The sequence below is a fragment of the Ranitomeya variabilis genome, chromosome 1 (genome assembly GCF_051348905.1).
Source record: "Ranitomeya variabilis isolate aRanVar5 chromosome 1, aRanVar5.hap1, whole genome shotgun sequence".
In the NCBI taxonomy this organism is placed as follows: domain Eukaryota; kingdom Metazoa; phylum Chordata; class Amphibia; order Anura; family Dendrobatidae; genus Ranitomeya; species Ranitomeya variabilis.
Genome location: NC_135232.1, coordinates 312,831,788 through 312,852,751, shown reverse-complemented (window position 1 = coordinate 312,852,751; position 20,964 = coordinate 312,831,788). Strand labels below are relative to the sequence as shown.

At 45.5% G+C, this 20,964-nt stretch overlaps 1 protein-coding gene across 2 annotated transcripts in view; it reads left to right on the top strand.

Moving 5' to 3' along the window:
* Positions 1–11,549: 11,549 nt before the first annotated feature.
* The window catches only part of LOC143816555 (acyl-CoA dehydrogenase family member 11-like), a 175,334-nt gene continuing 165,919 nt past the window's right edge, over positions 11,550–20,964 (top strand). The window contains exon 1 of one of the 2 annotated variants that reach the window (XM_077297079.1): positions 11,550–11,682. In XM_077297079.1, coding sequence (XP_077153194.1) covers positions 11,657–11,682 — 26 coding nt within the window. In that variant the 5' untranslated portion in view covers positions 11,550–11,656. Of the gene's footprint in view, positions 11,683–20,435; positions 20,569–20,964 lie in introns of those variants that run through there. The other variant, XM_077297087.1, reaches the window with a different exon arrangement.

Here is a 20,964-nt window from a genome sequence, read left to right as displayed (position 1 = left end):
GTGAGGAGGTCGGCCTCAATATTGACCTCCTCATCGATCTGACAGGGAGCCGCTGTGGAACATGGGTGACCGCCGCCATGCTGATGTCATAGTGACCTGTCGACTCTGGGAGCAAGTATGCAAACAGCTAGTAGGGAACTGGGAGGACCTCGATGTTCGGACTCAGAATCAAGAACGTAAGTATACACAGTTCAGTAAGGCTGCCGTCACACTAGCAGTATTTGGTCAGTATTTTACATCAGTATTTGTAAGCCACAACCAGGAGTGGAACAATTAGAGGAAAAGTATAATAGAAACATATGCACCACTTCTGCATTTATCATCCACTCCTGGTTTTGGCGTGCAAATACTGATGTAAAATACTGACCAAATACTGCTAGTGTGACGGCAGCCTTATGGCGATGAATTCTAAGTATTGTATCTTAACCAATTTGTGTTTCTCCTTTTTTTACAGGTGAAAGGATTGTGAAGCGGTGGCGGTCTATCAGGGATTGCTTTACGAAGGAGTTCAACAAAGAGATGCGGGCCCCGAAAGGTTCTGGAGGACGCAGGAGCAGATACAAATATGACCAAGCCCTGTCGTTCCTCAGGACAACGATGGAGAACCGAAGGTAAATATTACCCACCACATTTAATAACCAATATTTTACATGTCTAACCCTCTTTTGCTGTTTCAGCCAGGGCCATGCAATATCAGTATATTAATTATATTTTTTTTCTCTTTGTTCCACAGCACTGTCGGGAGCACTCGGGAGCCTTTAGCTAAGTTGAACCCTTCTGGGGTGATCCCTCAGGAGTCCGCCACCGAGGGACACTTCGACAGTCCCGGCCCCTCTGCACCTTCCCACTCTGCACCTTCACAGCCTTCCCACCCATCTGATCCCTCGGTCCCATCCACCAGCGCTGGAGCATCCTGGCCGGTTCCATTGCATCAATCTGCTGGTGAGGATATAGCTTTTCCTGTACCCCACCCCTCTGCTGCTGCCACCTCTAGTACACCTGTGGCTTCAGGGCGCCAGCGGCAGAGGGGTCAGGTACAGAGCTATGCGCCTGAATTCTTGCACCTGAACGCATCCTTCCAGAACTGTCTCAAAGTTTTGTCCGAGCAAAAGGCTGCAGGTTTCAATTTAATAAATAAAAACATACTCGAGTTGCATACACTTCTGCTAACGATCCGTTCAGAGGCAAGTCAGTCACCGAACCACACTTATTTCCAGTCGGTACTCGAGCAAATGGAGAAGCTATCTACTGATCAGCAGATGCAAGTAATGGAAGCCTGCCAGTCTACTCTAGCGCTCATTGCCTCCAAAGCCACCACACTTGCCACCCCTCCTGCACCTGCCCCCCCTTCAGCCACTGTCCCTCACTACAGCCACTACCATCCTCCTGACCCATACCAGCAACCTGCCCGTGCCCCGTCCCAGCAACCTCACCATTACCCACATCGTGCCCGTGCCCCGTCCCACGATCCAGACCACTACCAGCATCCTGCCCGTGCCCCGTCCCACCATCCAGACAACTACCAGCGTCACGCCCGTGCCCCTTCCCACCATCCAGACCAGTATGAACATCCCTCCCCATACCATTTCCAAACAACATCATCTGCGCCTACTCTCCCTGCCCACTACCACCAGCCTCTTTCACCGGTCATGTGCCAACCCTCTTCTCCAATCATCACCACTTCTGCCTCCCAATCCTCCCAAACCATCAGCTACACCCCTCTATCATACCAAATTCCTAACCCAACTCCCAGTTTCCTGTCCACCCATTCACTTGCTTTCTCCACCCCTTCACCACTACCTATTGATCATTCCCCACCACCACCACATTCCTCTCTCCACACTCCCACGGTCGAAGTGTCCCTATCTGACAGCCCCCCCAGCACTATCTCCACCCCGACTTATTCAAACCTCTAAGTTTTTGGCGCAGCCAAATAAAGTTTATTTTTGTGTTGCCAAAGAGAAATTTATTTTTGTTGTTGAAAAAAATTTGTAATAAAACTGTCTTTTTAAAGCAAATTTGTATATTCTTTATAAGGTATAGTTAACACTTGGGTTAAACAAGGTTTATTGGTTAGAGGTAAACTACTTTGGGTAGACCCCAAACAGGTACACAACTTGGGTAAAAGAAGGTAATATACTTTGGGTAGAACCCAAACAGGTACACAACTTGGGTAATTAAAGGTTTAACACTTTGGGTAGAACCCAAACAGGTACACAACTTGGGTTATTAAAGGTTTAATACTTTGGTGTAAACACAAACAGGTACACAACTTGGGTACAATATGGTAAAATAAGGTTACAAGGTCAAAGACAAATTGTTCAAACTCTCTCATCCTGCCAGTCTATTCTTCCTTCCAGTGAAATAAAGTATTCTGCGAATAGGTCCCTAATTCGGGAAACTGCCGCAGAACTTCTATACGTAATGTTGTTATAATCAGGAAAGGTGGTTTCTTCAGAGTGGTCCTCAATGGAAATCTGTTCCTTGGATATTACATAATTGTGCAGGACAACACACGCTTTCACCACCTAGTCAACAGTGTCTGTCTTCAAGTTTATAGCTGTCAGTAGAACTCTCCATTTGGCGGTCAAAATCCCAAAAGCGCACTCCACCATTCTCAGTGCACGTGTGAGGAGGTAGTTAAAAATTCTTTTAGTTTCAGTTAATCAACCACTGCAGTAGGGTTTCAAAAGATGTTCTGACAGCTGGAAGGCTTCATCCCCAACACAAACAAAAAGGCATTGGTGGCCCAGAGGTTTGAGGCAGTGGTCTTGGGGGGGAAGGGGGGGAATTGAAAGGTGTTTCCATACAAATGAGGCCCCATTGCAGACAGTTTGAAAACTTGGGAATCGTTTGAGCGGCCATACACCCCAATATCCACCGCTACAAATTTGTGTTCCGCATCGGCGATGGCCATCAGGAAAATGGAAAAGTACTTTTTATAGTTAAAATATTCTGATTCAGATGCAGCCGGTTTATCTCTGTGATTTAAGGGCATGAAAATTCAAAGTTGGAAAATTACAAAATTTCCAAATTTTTGCCAAATTTCCGTTTTTCCACAAATAAAACGCAAGTCATATCGAAGAATTTTACCACTATCATGAAGTACAATATGTCACGAAAAAAATACTCTTAGAATCACCAGGATCCGTTGAAGCATTCCAGAGTTATTACCTCAAAAATTGACAGTGGTCAGAATTGTAAAAATTTGCCCAGTCATTAACATACAAACCACCCTCGGGGGTAAAGAGGTTAAGGGCATAAAAATTAAAGCTTGAAAATTGCTAAATTTTCACCAAATTTTTAATTTTTCTTTCACAAATAAAACGCAAGTCATATCGAACGAATTTTACAACTGATAAATGCAGAAGTGGAGCATATGTTTCTATTATACTTTTCCTCTAATTGTTCCACTCCTCATTTTGGCTTACAAATACTGATGTAAAATACTGACCAATACTAATAGTGTGACCGCAGCCTAAGTCACGAAAAAACAGACTCAGACTTAGTGGGATCCGTTGAAGCATTCCAGAGTAATTACCACACTAAGTGACACTGGTTTAGAATTTTAAAATTTGGCCTGGTCGTGAAGGTGAAAACAGGCTTGGAGGGGGAGACGGTGAAGGGATTAAAGAAAACAATTCTTCTCACCTTCTCCTGGCCCCACGATGCCAGGCGGATGCTTTGGTCTGCCCACACGTGACGAGCACACAATGTCAGCCGACAGCCTGTGACTGGCCAACAGTGTGAACTGCAGTGCAAGGTGCCAGTGGGTCTCCGCACCAGGGCCGCCATCAGGGCATTACTGCCCTGACTGGCATATGGGGCCCGATCAGTAAAGGGGGCTCTCATCGAGCCCTGTCTCTTCTGCTGATCAGGCCCCAGTGGCAGGCTTCTGCTCTGTGCAGTAACTGAACCTGCGTCCAAGACGCAGGTTCATTTACTCTATTGCCAATTGGCAATAGTTAAAGCCGCCAGCCAATCGGAGGCTGGCAGCTAACATCAGGCATATCACGTCATTGTCATTCGCCGGCGAGTGTGCACTTGAGACGTCTAGAGGGATCATCATTGCCGCAGGAGCGCATCCAGGTAAGATGAAAGTTTTTTTTTTTTTTAATTGAAACCAATATGTTTCATAGGCAGGATGGATACACGCACGGGGCAGAATGGAGACAGATGGGGCAGGATGGGAGACACTAGGGCAGGATGGGAGACACGGGGCAGGATTGGAGACACAGGGGCAGGATTGGAGACACAGGGGCAGGATGGGAGACACGGGGCAAAATGGAGACAAGGGGCAGGATTGGGGACACGGGGCAGAATGGAGACAAGAGGCAGGATTGGAAACACGGGGGCAGAATGGAGACGGGGTAGAATGGAGACAGGGGGCAGGATTGGAGACATGGGGTAGGATGAAGGCAGATGGGGCAGGAATATGGGGCAGGATGGAGACAGATGGTACAGGATCATGGGGCAGGATGGAGACACATGGTGCAGGAATATAGGGCAGTATGGAGACAGATGGTGCAGGATCCTGGGTCAGGATGGAGACAGATGGGGCAGGATGGAGACAGATGGGGCAGGATGGATACACATGGTGCAGGAATATGGGGCAGGATGGAGACAGATGGTGCAGGATCATGGGGCAGGATGGAGACAGATGAGACAGAATGGAAACAGATGGGGCAGGATCATGGGGCGGGATGGAGACACATGGTGCAGGATAATGGGGTTTGATGGAGACAGATGGTGCAGAATCATGGGGCAGGATGAATACGATGGAGACAGATGGGGCAGAATCATGGGGCAGGATCATGGGACAGATGGGCAGAATCATGGGACAGATGGGGCAGGATTATGGGACAGATGGGGCAGGATCATGGGACAGATGGGGCAGGATGGGACATCACATGGAGTCAGGATGGGAGAACATATGGCTGGAGCCAGGAATGAGACACACAGGGGTCAGGATGGGGGAAATTATTACTGAAGTGAGGTGTTTATATTTTTTGAAGACAGTGTTTTAAATGGGGGAGGCGATCCTGTTACAACTGTCGCCTTTTTTTCTTCATCTGGTGTAGTTTCGAATTTGGGCAAAAAAAAAGTTATGTGTTCTGCAAGCAGAGCTCTAGATAACTGTGTTCTTTCATGCAGAGATGAGCCCTGGCTGTAAGAAGTGACGGCGGTCTGTGCTGGATGAAGATGAAAAGCAAAGATGAATAACTTCACCTAGAGACATCACTGGTGAGTCAGTGTGTTACCTGTACAATGACACCATACACTGTATAATATATATAGCTGTCCTGTGTACAATGTCAACAGTGGTCACTGTATTACCTGTGCACAGATACTGCATACTAAGTACAGATCTCCTGTGTATAATGGCACTTATGGTGATATTAGTATTGTGGGGTTTGTTTTTTTGTTTTTTTTACTACTGATCAGTATTTTAGTATTCAGTCACTATGTGGTGGTAATATGTTGTCCAGCTATGGTGTGGAGGTATTTGTTCTTTGTATGTGGTATTATTGGTCACTATGTGGTGGTAATATGGTGTCTGGTCATGGTGTGGTGGCATTTGTCCCTTGTATGTGATATTATTGGTCATTTTGAAAACTGAAAAATACAAATATACTTAAATTCTATTGGATATTTTAACAAATGATTAATAGGATAGAGTAGAGTAGGGCCCGGCCAAAAGAGTCTACCTAGTTGTGGTGGCAGCTTAAAAAATCTTTTGACTGTGGACAGTTCGAGGGGTGGAGGTGGAGCCTGGGAGGAGTCACATGGGGGCCCCGAAAATTTTGCCAGTATGGGCCCCGAAATTCCTAGTGGCAGCCCTGCTCTGCACCACAGCACATTTCAGCTTAAAGGAAACCTGTGACCAGGAAAAATGCTATTAACCTGTAGATATGGGGTTAATCTGCAGGTTAAGAGCGTTACTAACCTGACCGGAGCCTGCACTTAGCCGCAGAGAAAATTAACTTTACCCCCTAGGTTTTGGTTTCAGTCACTGGCTCTGCATGGTCAGTCATTGACGAGGCACGGTCACAGCTGCCACTCTAAACATAGAGCGGTGACTGAACCAGCGCCAGTGCCGCTACCATGATTCAAACCAGCACAGTGTAGGTGGAATAAAGTTAATTGTCTTCCTGCAGTGTTCAGGCGCCGGGCAGGACAGTAACGCTATTAACCTGCAAACTAAGGCTGCTTTCACACATCAGTTTTTTGCCGACAAGCACAATCAAATGGATCAGGCAAAAGTTGCTGCCGGATCCGTTTTTATTCTCATGGACTTGTATTAGCGACGGATTGCCTCACGTTTCATCCGTTTTTTGCCAGATCCTTTGAAAATTCGTTTTCCGGCGGGTGGAGAAAACGGACATAAGAACATTTTTTCTGTCCTTCGAAAAAACGGACAGCGCCGGATCTGTCGCTTGCTATAATGGAACCCTATGGCGCCGGATCTGTCAAATGATGGAATCCGTTGACGGATTCCGTTGTTTTTTAAACAAATCACTCATTTTCCATTCTGGAGTCTCTCTCATGTGTGAAAATTTGATGTGTGAAAGCAGCCTAACTCTATATCTACAGGTTAATACCGGTATTCTGGTGACAGATTCCCTTTAATGTGAGTTCTCGGGCACGCATCCAGCTGACAAAGTGTTGGCATCAGGCCACCATCCTACACGCTCATTGCATCCTCCGTAACCTTGAGCATTATGCCTCTGAATGAGCCCTAAAGAGCTATACAATTAAAGGGAACCTGTCACCTCAAATTGGCAGGATATTTAAGTGAGTTTTTACCGTTCCAATGGGCGGCATTTCATCTTCATTTCTCCACCCCGTCCGTCCCTGTTGTCCGCAATATGTTAGTGAATTAGAGTACGTGTGCGCCATAGTTGACACGCGCAATGCAATCTTCGGTCGCGCACGCGCAGTATGCTTTGCCCAACTGCGGGCAAAGCCGAAAAGCATTACTACGCATGCGCCTGCACACTATGTCCCGGAAGTATTTCACTGTGTTGAGGGACATAGTGCGTGGGCGCATGCAGTAATGCTTTTCAGCTTTGCCCGCAGTTGGGCAAAGCATACTGCGAGTGCGCGACCGAAGATTGAATTGCGCACGCGCCAACTATGGTGCACACGTACTCTAATTTACTAACATATTGCAGACAACAGGCAGAGGTGTATCTAGCTCTTCCTGCACCCGGGGCAAAGGATCGGTTTGGTGACCCCCCACTCAGATTTCTGCCCCTATAATGTCCTCAGATTTCTGCCCCCATAATGTCCTCAGAATTATGCCCTCATAATGTCCTGATTTCTGCCCTCATCCCCCATGCAGTTGCATGTGGTGGAGAAATCTGAGGAACACAGTAGTATACAGCACTGCCCACATAGTAGTATACAGCACAGCCCAAATAGTAGTTGTGAAGAAACCAGATTGTATCTTAATTTCCCAGACAACCATGTTTTTTGCAAAACCAAAAGAACTGGCTTTTTATCTGTATATTGGCTTGCGAATTTAAGTGTTTATGTCTGGTGGGTCAAGAAGACAGACTTGCCAACTGATATACTATCTAACATACTGTGTAAGGGTACCGTCTCACAGTGGCACTTTTGTCGCTACGACGGTTCGATCCGTGACGTTCCAGCGATATCCATACGATATCGCTGTGTCTGACACGCAGCAGCGATCAGGGACCCTGCTGAGAATCATACGTCGTAGCAGATCGTTTGGAACTTTCTTTCGTCGCTGGATCTCCCGCTGTCATCGTTGGATCGGTGTGTGTGACACCGATCCAACGATGCGTTCGCTTGTAACCAGGGTAAACATCGGGTTACTAAGCGCAGGGCCGCGCTTAGTAACCCGATGTTTACCCTGGTTACCGTCGTAAATGTAAAAAAAAACAAACAGTACATACTCACATTCCGGTGTCCGTCAGGTCCCTTGCCGTCTGCTTCCCGCACTGACTGACTGACGGCCGTAAAGTGAAAGCACGGCACAGCGGTGACGTCACCGCTGTGATCTGCTTTCACTTTACGGCCGGGAGTCAGTCAGTGCGGGAAGCAGACAGCAAGGGACCTGACGGACACTGGAATGTGAGTATGTACTGTTTTTTTTTTTTTACATTTACGACGGTAACCAGGGTAAACATCGGGTTACTAAGCGCGGCCCTGCGCTTAGTAACCCGATGTTTACCCTGGTTACCCGGGGACCTTGGCATCGTTGGTTGCTGGAGAGCTGTCGGTGTGACAGCTCTCCAGCGACCACACAACGACTTACCAACGATCACGGCCAGGTCGTATCGCTGGTCGTGATCGTTGGTAAATTGTTTTGTGAGACGGTACCTAAGTCTGTAATAGTGACTGTACATTGAGTGTGTTAAGCTTTGTTTATTGATGTGTGCTTATATGCTAATAGTGCTACTTAATCCCATCACCATTGTTTACCTTATCTTGATGTTGGACTGAAAGGCCCTGGGTAATTCTAAAAATAGCTTACATGCCTTGGGTATAAAAAGACTCAGAGATCACATCCTGGAAGACTGAAGTAATACAGAGCTACCAGCCAGACATTCTGCAAACCACCCAACAGACAAGAGAAAGGACTGCAGCCAATTCATCATGGCACCATCACGAGGGACACTGATCTATGATTCTATAGGATACAACCTAGGGGTTTTCGGCTCCGGTTGGAAGGACACAGATCTGATCAAGTGACCATCTCTGAACCATGGATATGTTTGGAGAAAGCCAGGTTTGGGACCCGCTGGTCGCCTGGTTCCATGGAGATGGTCAGATATGCCAGGTGGTGACTCTTGTGTCAACTGGCTTTGGACCTTATATGGACTCTATGGACAGTTCTTGGTCATCTCCCTATGCTGGTCATTACCTCTTCTCTGTGCGTGCATCCACAGATGAAGTAGCGACCCTGAGAGCTCTGACATCGTGTCAACTGGCTTTGGACCTTGTATGGACAGTTATTGGTCATCTCCCTATGCTTGTCGTTACCCCTTCTCTGTGCGTGCATCCACAGATGGAGTAGCGACCCTGGGAGCTCTGACATAACATCTACCATTATCTCGGCGAGTCAGCGGAAGGGTGAGGCCCTGTAATGTGCACCATCTTGGGGTAATTGGTGGGATTGTTCTGTTTGCTATTGTGTGTTGTGGTTCAATAAAGTATTGCCACACTGTTTTACCTTAACCCTGTGTTGTCTGTGTAGTATATTGTCCACAGGGAGTTAGAGCGGGCGTTCAATGGTATGAGCCGTGGTCCATGCAGTCTTGCTAAAGACAGCCGGGCCAGCGGACGAGAGCACCCACTGACCCTGTTTCTCCACAGTAGTATATAGCACAGCCCACACAGTAGTATACAGCACTGCCCACATAGTAGTATACAGCACAGCCCACATAGCAGTATACAGCACTGCCCACATAGTAGTATACAGCGCAGCCCACACAGTAGTATACTGCCCAGCCCACATAGCAGTATACAGCACAGCCCACATAGTAGTATACAGCACTGCCCACACACTAGTATACAGCACAGCCCACATAGCAGTATACAGCACTGCCCACATAGTATACAGCACAGCCCACACAGTAGTATACAGCACAGCCCACATAGCAGTATACAGCACAGCCCACATAGTAGTATACAGCACTGCCCACACAGTAATATACCGCACTGCCCACATAGTAGTATACAGCACTGCCCACATAGTAGTATACAGCACAGCCCACAGTAGTATACAGCACAGCCCACACAGTAGTATACAGCACTGCCCACATAGTAGTATATAGCACAGCCCGCATAGTAGTATACAGCACCGCCCACACAGTAGTATACAGCACAGCCCACATCTCTCCTTCTGGCGACGTCAGCAGCGTGATCATGTGACCTGATCACGCTGCTGGCGCTTCACTGATGCGGAAGTGTGCCGGTGGCGGTCAGGGCATAGATCAAAGTACATCCTTGGGAACCGATGCGCAGTACTTTCTCTGAGCCGGCTGTGATTTTGACAGCCGGCTCAGAGAACGGAAGAATCTCAGTGTGGGGGCGGCAGAATTCCGCCGTCGGGGAGCCTCCTCCTTGGACCGCCGCATTAGGTGGCCTGCTGGCGCCCCCCTGTCGGCTGCGCCCGGGGCACATGCCCCGGCTGCCCCCCCCGGATATGCCACTGACAACAGGGACGGACGAGGTGGAGAAATGAAGAAGAAACACTGCCTATCGGACCGGTAAAAACTCATTTAAATATCCCGCCAATTTGAGGTGACAGGTTCCCTTTAAGGCCTCTTTCACACTTCCGTCTTTTAGAATCAGTCACAATCCGTCAAAGTGTTGAAAAGACGGATCCTGTGCAGATTGTAAAAATCGGATGCACTGGATCCTGTTTTTTGACGGATCCGTCAATGCAGCAGCTGCAGGAAAAATGGGTTAAATTAAAGGAATAGAAATCCTTCCAGGTATGCTCAGTGTAAAAAACCGGAATCTGTTGCTGGATTCCGTCATTTGACGGACAGCAATGGATCCTGCGTGGATAGGCTTCCATTCTAGCCAACGACGGACGCCACAGGATCCGTCGCTGTATGTTTTTTTGACAGACAAAAAACGTTACATTGAACGTTTTTTCCAGATGGTCCGCCAAAACACGACGGATCCGTCGCACAACGGATGCGACGTGTGGCCATCTGTCGCTAATTCAAGTCTATGGGAAAAAAACGGATCCTGCGGGCACATTTGCAGGATCCGTTTTTTTCCCAAAACGACGCATTGCAACGGATCTGAAAAGATGGAAGTGTGAAAGAGGCCTAGGCTACTTTCACACTAGCGTCGTTTGCAATACGTCGCAATGCGTCGTTCAGGAGAAAAACGCATCCTGCAAAGTTGTCTGCAGGATGCGTTTTTTCCCCATAGACTATTACCGACGTATTGCCACACGTCGCAACCGTCGTGCAACGGTTGCGTCATGTTTTGGCAGACCGTCAGCACAAAAAAAGTTACATGTAATTTTTTTTGTGCGTCGAGTCCGCCATTTTTGACCGCGCATGCGCGGCCGAAACTCCGCCCCCTCCTCCTCGGACCTTGCAATGGGGCAGCGTAAGCGTCGTAAGATTGCTTCCGCTGCCCACGTCGGGCATTTAGTTCACAGCATGCGTCGGTACGTTGGGCCGACGCACTGCGGCGGGCCCGTACCGACGCTAGTGTGAAAGCAGCCTTAGATGGCTACAAATCTCTTGTTTTACACCTGGTATGGAGGAGCAATAACTGTCCCCCCTCAGATCAGCACCCACAAACACACCTGACAGAAGTGTCCACCTACAGTTAGTTCCTGTATAGTAAGCCCCTAACCTGCCCAGCCAGAAGCCATGCATGTATATGAGGTAATTGGCTTGTGGCCGTCGCTCCTAAATATGAAACACTTATGTTGGAGACGTGCGCTCCTTTCCCGCCTAAACTGCTCCAAACCAATCAGAAGGCGCAGTTCTCCACTCCTAGCGCCATCACAGTTCCGACTATTACGCAATGCTCTAAAACTGATGCACCTCCTCCCGGGGCAGAACAGCGTGAGGCTTGATCAGCTGGCTCCACCCTCAGGCGATCACCTGACCTGTTTCCTTGTGTGTCAGAGTTCGAGCGAAGACCTTCAATGTTCCGTGCAAAATCAAATACAGGGTAACTGGGCGGAAGTGGGGGGCTGTGCCATGCTTAGGCTGTGCCACCATGCTTAGGGTGTGCCATGCTTAGGCCGTACGTACGTGCATAGGCTGCGCTGCTGGTGTAGTGACGGCCTGAGGTTCCGTGTGTGACTAGTGTCTGGTTGTTGCGTTACTGCAGAGGAGGAATGGAGGAGGGCATTGTAGTGTGCCTACAGCTCACGCTGAGGTCCTGCTTCTGTTCGCCCTGATGAAAGAAGACCTTAGACTATCTCTAAGGGCATTCTCCATGTTGTAGAGTGTTGTCACCAGCTTATTCCATACTAACAGGACACTCCCCCCCCCCCCCCCCACGTCCATAACCCCCACGTCCATAACCCCCACGTCCATAACCCCCACGTCCATAACCCCCACGTCCATAACCCCCACGTCCATAACCCCCACGTCCATAACCCCCACGTCCATAACCCCCACGTCCATAACCCCCACGTCCATAACCCCCACAAGAACTTGATGAAAACACTTGTGCAGGTCCACGAGGCTGAAGTTGGTTTCTTATTCGGCAATTTTTTCTCTTCTGTTTTTTTATAGGTTTAACAACAAAAAATAATCAATACAATAATAACATACAATGCAGTGAGGTGCCCTGATGTGAATACACTTAAAAACGGCTACAAAAACATTAAAACTGGCACAAAAATGGGCATCAAAGTGGGCACCAAAGAGCGTTTCAGAAAGGGTTAAATGCCTTTGGGCCTCTGATCTCACACTGCAGACAGATAGAACAGGGCGCCCCACATCAAAACCAGTTATCTCCAGCCTGGCCCAAATGGGTTCTGGGCATCAGAACTGGCATCAAAGTGGGCAGACAGTCAATTTTGGCCATTTGAACAAGTAACTGATGTTTTTAAGGAGTTAAATGATTTTGGGCCACTGATCTGATACATAAAATACACAGATAGTGATGCCCTGCATCAAACCAGGTCCCTCCAGCCTGGCCCAAAAGGATTCTGGGCACCAGAGCTGGCATCAAAGTGGGCAAACAACCCATTTTCACAGATTTGAATAAGTAACTGATGTTTTTAAGGGGTTAAATGCCTTTGGGCCACTGATCTGACACTTAGAATACACAGATATTTATGCCCTGCATCAAACCCAGGTCCCTCCAGCCTGGCCCAAATGGGTTCTGTGCACCAGAACTGGCATCAAAGTGGGCAAACAGCCCATTTTCACAGATTTGAATAAGTAACTGATGTTTTTAAGGGGTTAAATGCCTTTGGGCCACTGATACCACGGTGCATACATATAGAACAGGGAGCCCCACATCAAAAACAGGTCCCTCCAGCCTGGCCCAAATGGGTTCTTGGCATCAGAACTGGCATCAAAGTGGGAAAACAGGCCATTTTCACACATTTGAATAAGTAACTGATGTTTAACTCCTGAAAAACATCAGTTACTTATTCAAATCTGTGAAAATGGGCCGTTTGCCCACTTTGATGCCAGTTCTGGTGCCCAGACCCCATTTGGGCCAGGCTGAAGGGACCTGGGTTTGATGCAGGGCATCACTATCTGTGCATTTTAAGTGTCAGGTCAGTGGCCCAAAGGCATTTAACCCCTTAAAAACATCCGTTACTTATTCAAATCTGTGAAAATGGGCTGTTTGCCCACTTTGATGCCAGTTCTGATGCCCAGAACCCATTTGGGCCAGGCTGGAGGGACCTGATTTTGATTTGAGGCTCCCTGTTCTATATGTATGCACTGTGGTATCAGTGTCCCAAAGGCATTTAACCCCTTAAAAACATCAGTTACTTATTCAAATCTGTGAAAATGGGCTACTTGCCCACTTTGATGTCAGTTCTGGTGCACAGAACTCATTTGGGCCAGGCTGGAGGGACCTGGCTTTGATGCAGGGCGTCAATATCTGTGTTTTTTAAGTGTCAGATCAGTGGCCCAAAGGCATTTAACCCCTTAAAAACATCAGTTACTTATTCAAATGTGTGAAAATGGGCTGTTTGCCCACTTTGATGCCAGTTCTGATGCCCAGAACCCATTTGGGCCAGGCTGGAGGGACGTGGGTTTGATGCAGGGCATCACTATCTGTGTATTTTAAGTGTCAGATCAGTGGCCCAAAGGCATTTAACCCCTTAATAACATCAGTTACTTATTCAAATGGCCAAAATTGACTGCCCACTTTGATGCCAGTTCTGATACCCAGAATCCATTTGGGCAAGGCTGGAGATAACTGGTTTTGATGTTGGGCGCCCTGTTCTACCTGTCTGCAGTGTGAGATCAGTGGCCCAAAGGCATTTAACCCTTTCTTCAGCGCTCTTTTGTGCCCACTTTGATGCCCATTTTTGTGCCAGTTTTATTGTTTTTGTAGCCATTTTTAAGTGTATTCACATCAGGGCACCTCACTGCATTATCTTTTATTATTGTGTCTATATAAGAAATTTGAGGGCACTCACCGGTCTTCTTAGAAAATCCTTTATTGATAAAATCTAATACATGCGTTCATGGCCGGAGTCGACAGAGCCGAAGCTCATGTGAGCAGGGGGGATCACAGACGACGGCCGTTTCGCGCTTGTGCCTGCGCTTCTACGGGTCAACATGCAAGGGTAAAGCGGCGGAAATATAGTGCCGACTCCAGCACCTCCCCCTCCACCAACACCCTCCCACCATCATAAAATACATTCATAATAAAAGCACATTTTAAAATGTTACATCAACCTATAATCTATCCATATATAAGCTATACTAATCACTCTTTGACTAGGTCAAACAAATTTATTCTATATCTTGTCTACTTCAAAATCCAGTCTCTGAACTATATTACTATGTCTCTTATGCGTTCTAATTTAATCACTACTCATCACCTCAATTTTATGAATCTACAAAAAAATAGACATATCAATCTTGTCATTAAATCCCAGCGGTCCCAGCGCATTACTGCGCATAATCCACTTAGCTTCACGTCGTAACAGCGCATTATTTAAATCTCCTCCTCCCGGTGGCAGACTAACTTTTTCAATTCCCGCAAAGGTAAGAAACTCTGTCTTACCTTCATGTTTTTCTATCATATGTGTAATTAGCCGTGGTACCCCCTTCTTCGTGCCTATCGATCTACAATGCTCGCGAAATCGCACGAACATAGGTCGGATGGTTTTCCCAATGTAATAATATTTACAGGGGCAAAAAATTACATACACGACATGGTCCGATCTGCAGGTGATGAAGTCACATACCGTGTGCTCCACTGCTCCCATACGTATTGTTCTTTCTGTCAAATGCTGATCACAAAACGAACAGTGACCGCATTTAAAATTACCTTTGGGTACTACGGTATTTAACCAGTTTCTATTAGGTTTCATAATGCGGTTTCTTATTAATTTATCTCTCAGTCTTACACTTCTTTTATTAGCTATTAAAGGGCCTCTGGCTACGACGTCCGCTAGTTCTTTATCACGCCCCAGAATATGCCAGTTCTTTTTAATTGCTAACCGTATCTGCTGGTCCATATTACTAAAAGTAAAACAGAAAGTAAATCTTTTTTCTCTCTTATTTTTTTGTTTCTCTACCACACTATGTCTCTTATTTCTTCTTTCATTGACCACCTTATCTCTCGCTTCTGTCAGTAATTTATCCGGGTAACCCCTTTGTTTCAGTCTCTGGACCATTTCCTCAGATTGTCTCACAAAACCTTCTTCAGTATTATTAATTCTATCTACCCTAAGCAATTGGCTCCGAGGTAACGCTCTTTTTGTATGTACTGGGTGGAAACTATCAAAATGCATCATGGTGTTTGCTGCCACTGGTTTACGATATAATGATGTACATATTTTTCCTTTGTTAATTTCTACCATGACATCCAGGAACTCCAACTTCTGTCCCCCGAATACTGATGTGAAGACCATATTCATTTGATTATTTGCATTCAGATATGCCACAAAATCATTAAAATCTTTCTCTGTACTGTCCCAAACAATCACTATGTCATCTATATATCTTAAATAGAATTTAATATGTCGCAGAAAGCCATGATCATTAGTGTAAATATATTTCTCTTCAAAGAGACCTAAAAAGAGATTGGCGAACGTACAAGCTGCCGGAGTCCCCATCGCAGTCCCCACTTGCTGCACGTACCATTCATCCATAAACATAAACGCATTGTGAGTTAGGATGAAATCCAATCCTTCACAAATAAATTGAATGAAATCGTGACTTTTGTCTGTCGTGTGTAAAATCTGTCCAATCGCCTCCACTCCCATCTTCTGAGGAATCCGTGTGTATAGGCTCTCTACATCTATAGAGGTTAAAGAATAACCTTCCTGCCATTCAAATTCATGAATATTAGCCAAGAAGCAATTTGTGTCTTTACAGTAAGCCGGGATCTCCTCTAGAATTGGGCGTAACAACCAATCAATGTACTGGGACAGGGGCTCAGTGAGCGACCCTATCCCAGATACGATTGGCCGTCCGGGGGGGCTCTGGACAGACTTGTGCACTTTAGGATTATGGTATAAGTGGGGTCTGGTGGGGAACTCCGGCAGTAATTTTTCCGCTTTTTTTTGAGTTATTATACCCAATTGTACATACTTTCTCAAATATGTTCTCAATTCAACTTTATATCTACAAATTGGGCTCCCTGTTAATTTCTTATATACTATTCCATCTGACAGCTGCCTCTCTGCTTCTGCGACATAATACGGTCTGGGCAGTAAGACTGTTTTTCCCCCTTTATCTGCCGGCCGTACTATTGTGTCTTCCCATGAACATATTTCTTGCATGGCTTTCCTTTCTTCCAATGACAGATTGTTATGGGGTCTCTCATAAATTAATGCCTCGACATCTTTGATAACTAAGGCTTCAAATAAATCTACCAGATTTCCGGGTGATACTGTTGGCATGAATCTAGATGGAACTCCACCTGTGAACGGGGTTAAAGTTTCTGTATCCTGTACATGCACCTCATCATTATCATTATTTATACCCAATAACAATCTAGCTTCTCCACCAAAATCTGCTAGAGCTCCTGTCCCTGCCATAAAGCCTAGGGGGCCGATTACACAAGGAGTCTCCCCTTCTAAAGTACTACTGGCCGAAGCTTTATTATTAAAAGTTTTGAAAAGATGTATTTTTCTAATAGACTTAAACAAGTCTATTAGAAAAATACATCTTTTCAAAACTTTTAATAATAAAGCTTCGGCCAGTAGTACTTTAGAAGGGGAGACTCCTTGTGTAATCGGCCCCCTAGGCTTTATGGCAGGGACAGGAGCTCTAGCAGATTTTGGTGGAGAAGCTAGATTGTTATTGGGTATAAATAATGATAATGATGAGGTGCATGTACAGGATACAGAAACTTTAACCCCGTTCACAGGTGGAGTTCCATCTAGATTCATGCCAACAGTATCACCCGGAAATCTGGTAGATTTATTTGAAGCCTTAGTTATCAAAGATGTCGAGGCATTAATTTATGAGAGACCCCATAACAATCTGTCATTGGAAGAAAGGAAAGCCATGCAAGAAATATGTTCATGGGAAGACACAATAGTACGGCCGGCAGATAAAGGGGGAAAAACAGTCTTACTGCCCAGACCGTATTATGTCGCAGAAGCAGAGAGGCAGCTGTCAGATGGAATAGTATATAAGAAATTAACAGGGAGCCCAATTTGTAGATATAAAGTTGAATTGAGAACATATTTGAGAAAGTATGTACAATTGGGTATAATAACTCAAAAAAAAGCGGAAAAATTACTGCCGGAGTTCCCCACCAGACCCCACTTATACCATAATCCTAAAGTGCACAAGTCTGTCCAGAGCCCCCCCGGACGGCCAATCGTATCTGGGATAGGGTCGCTCACTGAGCCCCTGTCCCAGTACATTGATTGGTTGTTACGCCCAATTCTAGAGGAGATCCCGGCTTACTGTAAAGACACAAATTGCTTCTTGGCTAATATTCATGAATTTGAATGGCAGGAAGGTTATTCTTTAACCTCTATAGATGTAGAGAGCCTATACACACGGATTCCTCAGAAGATGGGAGTGGAGGCGATTGGACAGATTTTACACACGACAGACAAAAGTCACGATTTCATTCAATTTATTTGTGAAGGATTGGATTTCATCCTAACTCACAATGCGTTTATGTTTATGGATGAATGGTACGTGCAGCAAGTGGGGACTGCGATGGGGACTCCGGCAGCTTGTACGTTCGCCAATCTCTTTTTAGGTCTCTTTGAAGAGAAATATATTTACACTAATGATCATGGCTTTCTGCGACATATTAAATTCTATTTAAGATATATAGATGACATAGTGATTGTTTGGGACAGTACAGAGAAAGATTTTAATGATTTTGTGGCATATCTGAATGCAAATAATCAAATGAATATGGTCTTCACATCAGTATTCGGGGGACAGAAGTTGGAGTTCCTGGATGTCATGGTAGAAATTAACAAAGGAAAAATATGTACATCATTATATCGTAAACCAGTGGCAGCAAACACCATGATGCATTTTGATAGTTTCCACCCAGTACATACAAAAAGAGCGTTACCTCGGAGCCAATTGCTTAGGGTAGATAGAATTAATAATACTGAAGAAGGTTTTGTGAGACAATCTGAGGAAATGGTCCAGAGACTGAAACAAAGGGGTTACCCGGATAAATTACTGACAGAAGCGAGAGATAAGGTGGTCAATGAAAGAAGAAATAAGAGACATAGTGTGGTAGAGAAACAAAAAAATAAGAGAGAAAAAAGATTTACTTTCTGTTTTACTTTTAGTAATATGGACCAGCAGATACGGTTAGCAATTAAAAAGAACTGGCATATTCTGGGGCGTGATAAAGAACTAGCGGACGTCGTAGCCAGAGGCCCTTTAATAGCTAATAAAAGAAGTGTAAGACTGAGAGATAAATTAATAAGAAACCGCATTATGAAACCTAATAGAAACTGGTTAAATACCGTAGTACCCAAAGGTAATTTTAAATGCGGTCACTGTTCGTTTTGTGATCAGCATTTGACAGAAAGAACAATACGTATGGGAGCAGTGGAGCACACGGTATGTGACTTCATCACCTGCAGATCGGACCATGTCGTGTATGTAATTTTTTGCCCCTGTAAATATTATTACATTGGGAAAACCATCCGACCTATGTTCGTGCGATTTCGCGAGCATTGTAGATCGATAGGCACGAAGAAGGGGGTACCACGGCTAATTACACATATGATAGAAAAACATGAAGGTAAGACAGAGTTTCTTACCTTTGCGGGAATTGAAAAAGTTAGTCTGCCACCGGGAGGAGGAGATTTAAATAATGCGCTGTTACGACGTGAAGCTAAGTGGATTATGCGCAGTAATGCGCTGGGACCGCTGGGATTTAATGACAAGATTGATATGTCTATTTTTTTGTAGATTCATAAAATTGAGGTGATGAGTAGTGATTAAATTAGAACGCATAAGAGACATAGTAATATAGTTCAGAGACTGGATTTTGAAGTAGACAAGATATAGAATAAATTTGTTTGACCTAGTCAAAGAGTGATTAGTATAGCTTATATATGGATAGATTATAGGTTGATGTAACATTTTAAAATGTGCTTTTATTATGAATGTATTTTATGATGGTGGGAGGGTGTTGGTGGAGGGGGAGGTGCTGGAGTCGGCACTATATTTCCGCCGCTTTACCCTTGCATGTTGACCCGTAGAAGCGCAGGCACAAGCGCGAAACGGCCGTCGTCTGTGATCCCCCCTGCTCACATGAGCTTCGGCTCTGTCGACTCCGGCCATGAACGCATGTATTAGATTTTATCAATAAAGGATTTTCTAAGAAGACCGGTGAGTGCCCTCAAATTTCTTATATAGACATTATGAACAGTTGTTGTTTCCAGAGGAGCACCCGAAGTCTGGATTTATAGGTTGTCTGACCCATTAAGACATATCAAAGGCACCGGTGTCAAAGTCTGAAGCGCCTCTTGCAGTCAGTGCCGTCTTTTTTCTTTTTTTCTATATCGGTCTTTTATTATTGTGATGCTTATTTTTTGTTGTTAAACCTATAAAAAACAGAAAAAAAAATTGCCGAATAAGAAACTGACGAATAAGAAACCAACTTCAGCCTCGTTGCAGGTCCCTTGATGTAAAGTTCCCAGTGACTGCTGCTAATCTGGTCATGTCAGTATTATGGGCTGTAGATGTCTCGTTCCTAATCCTACTCATTAATTATGGTTTTCCAATGTGTTTGTAAATAATGTCGGCTGTCTGTGATTTTTCTATAAGCTTCTTAGAAATGAAAGGAAATAAATGAAGTTGTCAGCCGTGTTGGCATATTTCTACACTACATCATGGGGGTCTGTGATGGTGTGATATGCTATGTGGGTATCATTTTGTGTATATTTCTATTTTACTTATTTTCATGGTGTTGAGTTGTTATTTGCCTTCTGATATTCTCCCCACAGTTCTGTATTGTTATCACTCCACAGGGTCAGTGAATAAGGTTGTTTGCTAATATGCTAATGACATGTTGACCTAGCTTGTTGAAACAATGAGCCCCTGTGACCCACCCCCCTAACCTGTGAATGGGGAGGTGAGACACAGATCAGTCTTGTTTGGAACTAGGAAGTGAACACAGCACATCAGAGGGAGAAAGAAGGGAATATGGACTGTTATCCTCTGTGCTGGATTGTTGGACTTTTATCCTGTTACTGAACCTCTTTCGTGTTCTAGACTATTTTTTATCCTTTGTGTGGTGGATCGTATATCTGGACCTTTCGTGTTTTTGCCTAAATAAAGATTCTTGGATCTTTTCACTCATCTCTCGCTTTGTTGTGTGATACCGGAGTAGGACCCTGTGACAACTGGTGGCAAGCAGCGGGATCAACAGAGCGTAACCTAATGGAGAACAACACACAGAGTGAGTACAGAAATTGGACTGTATCCAGTTTACAGGAGAGAGCCAGAGACCTGGGCATGAACTACCAGGGACTGACTAAAGAGGCCTTAATTGATCTACTGGTGGGTGCTAGCCAGACCACCTACTCCCATATGTCTGAAAGATGTCCCAGGCATGTCGGAGATGGCTGGAAGCAGAAAATGCCTTTACTGTGGAAGATGTTATACAGGCGTTCCTTATAGAACAATTTCTTGCCAAGTGCCCCGCAGAGGTACGGGAATGGGTCCGGGAGCGCACGCCGTGCACCGTGGATAGAGCTGCAGCCCTGGCCGATGAAGCGCTTACTATCCGACTGCAATGGAGGAGGCTTCTGGACAATGAACCACGGCCTTTGACCGTGCCCTGTCCCCCTCCGAT